The 666-nt window shown below is 60.5% G+C and overlaps 1 protein-coding gene across 1 annotated transcript in view; it reads left to right on the top strand.

Moving 5' to 3' along the window:
* LOC119591568 overlaps window positions 1-666 on the top strand; it is a gene marked incomplete at its 5' end in the record, with an annotated part of 9744 nt that overhangs the window by 7693 nt on the left and 1385 nt on the right. Inside the window, 1 exon segment of the mRNA XM_037940330.1 lies at window positions 527-654. Within this exon segment, the coding sequence (XP_037796258.1) occupies window positions 527-654 (128 nt within the window).

Below are 666 nucleotides of genomic sequence, written 5' to 3'. Positions count from 1 at the left end.
ACCCATTCATCATTCCTCGTATTCACCCCCATCGCACCCCCCCCCCTTCTCTTCCCCCATACTTCACTTTATCGTCTTTATCTCACCCTATCTATCCCTTCCCTAGGACCCCTCCTTCCCTCACCCCATCCCCACCTCTCTGATACACCCCCACCATTCTCACCCTCATTCCCATCACTCCCTCATACCCCAATCACCCCCCCCCCCATTCATCTTCGCCCCATCAACCCCCACCCACCTCTACCCACCCCCACCCACCCCCACCACCCCGCCTCTTACATTCCCCTCCCTCTTCTCACCATCACCCCCACCCCTCATACCTTCTACCCACCTATCTTCGTCCATCACCACCCCATCATCCCCAACCTCTCTATCCTTCACCCCCATCATGCAACCACCCCCATATCACACCCCCCACCCCACCCCCAGCCACCCACCACCCCCCCCCATGCAACACCCCCCCCCAACTCCCCCATCAATTCCCCCAAACTAAACCCTCCTCTTCCCCTCGCTTCCTCCCCGACAGTGTTGCCAAAGAAGAGGCGCGCCGCTGCAGACCGAGATACTGCGCCATACTCTCCCCTGAACAGTGGCGATCCTGCTGCTCACGGTATAGGCAGTGCTGCGCCTACGCCCGATACCTGGAGCCGAGAGGTGGGTGGGCGT

The sequence above is a fragment of the Penaeus monodon genome, chromosome 28 (assembly GCF_015228065.2).
Source record: "Penaeus monodon isolate SGIC_2016 chromosome 28, NSTDA_Pmon_1, whole genome shotgun sequence".
Classification (NCBI taxonomy): Eukaryota; Metazoa; Arthropoda; class Malacostraca; order Decapoda; family Penaeidae; genus Penaeus; species Penaeus monodon.
The sequence above is the reverse complement of the archived record's forward strand: the minus strand, read 5'-3'. Positions and strand labels throughout refer to the sequence as shown.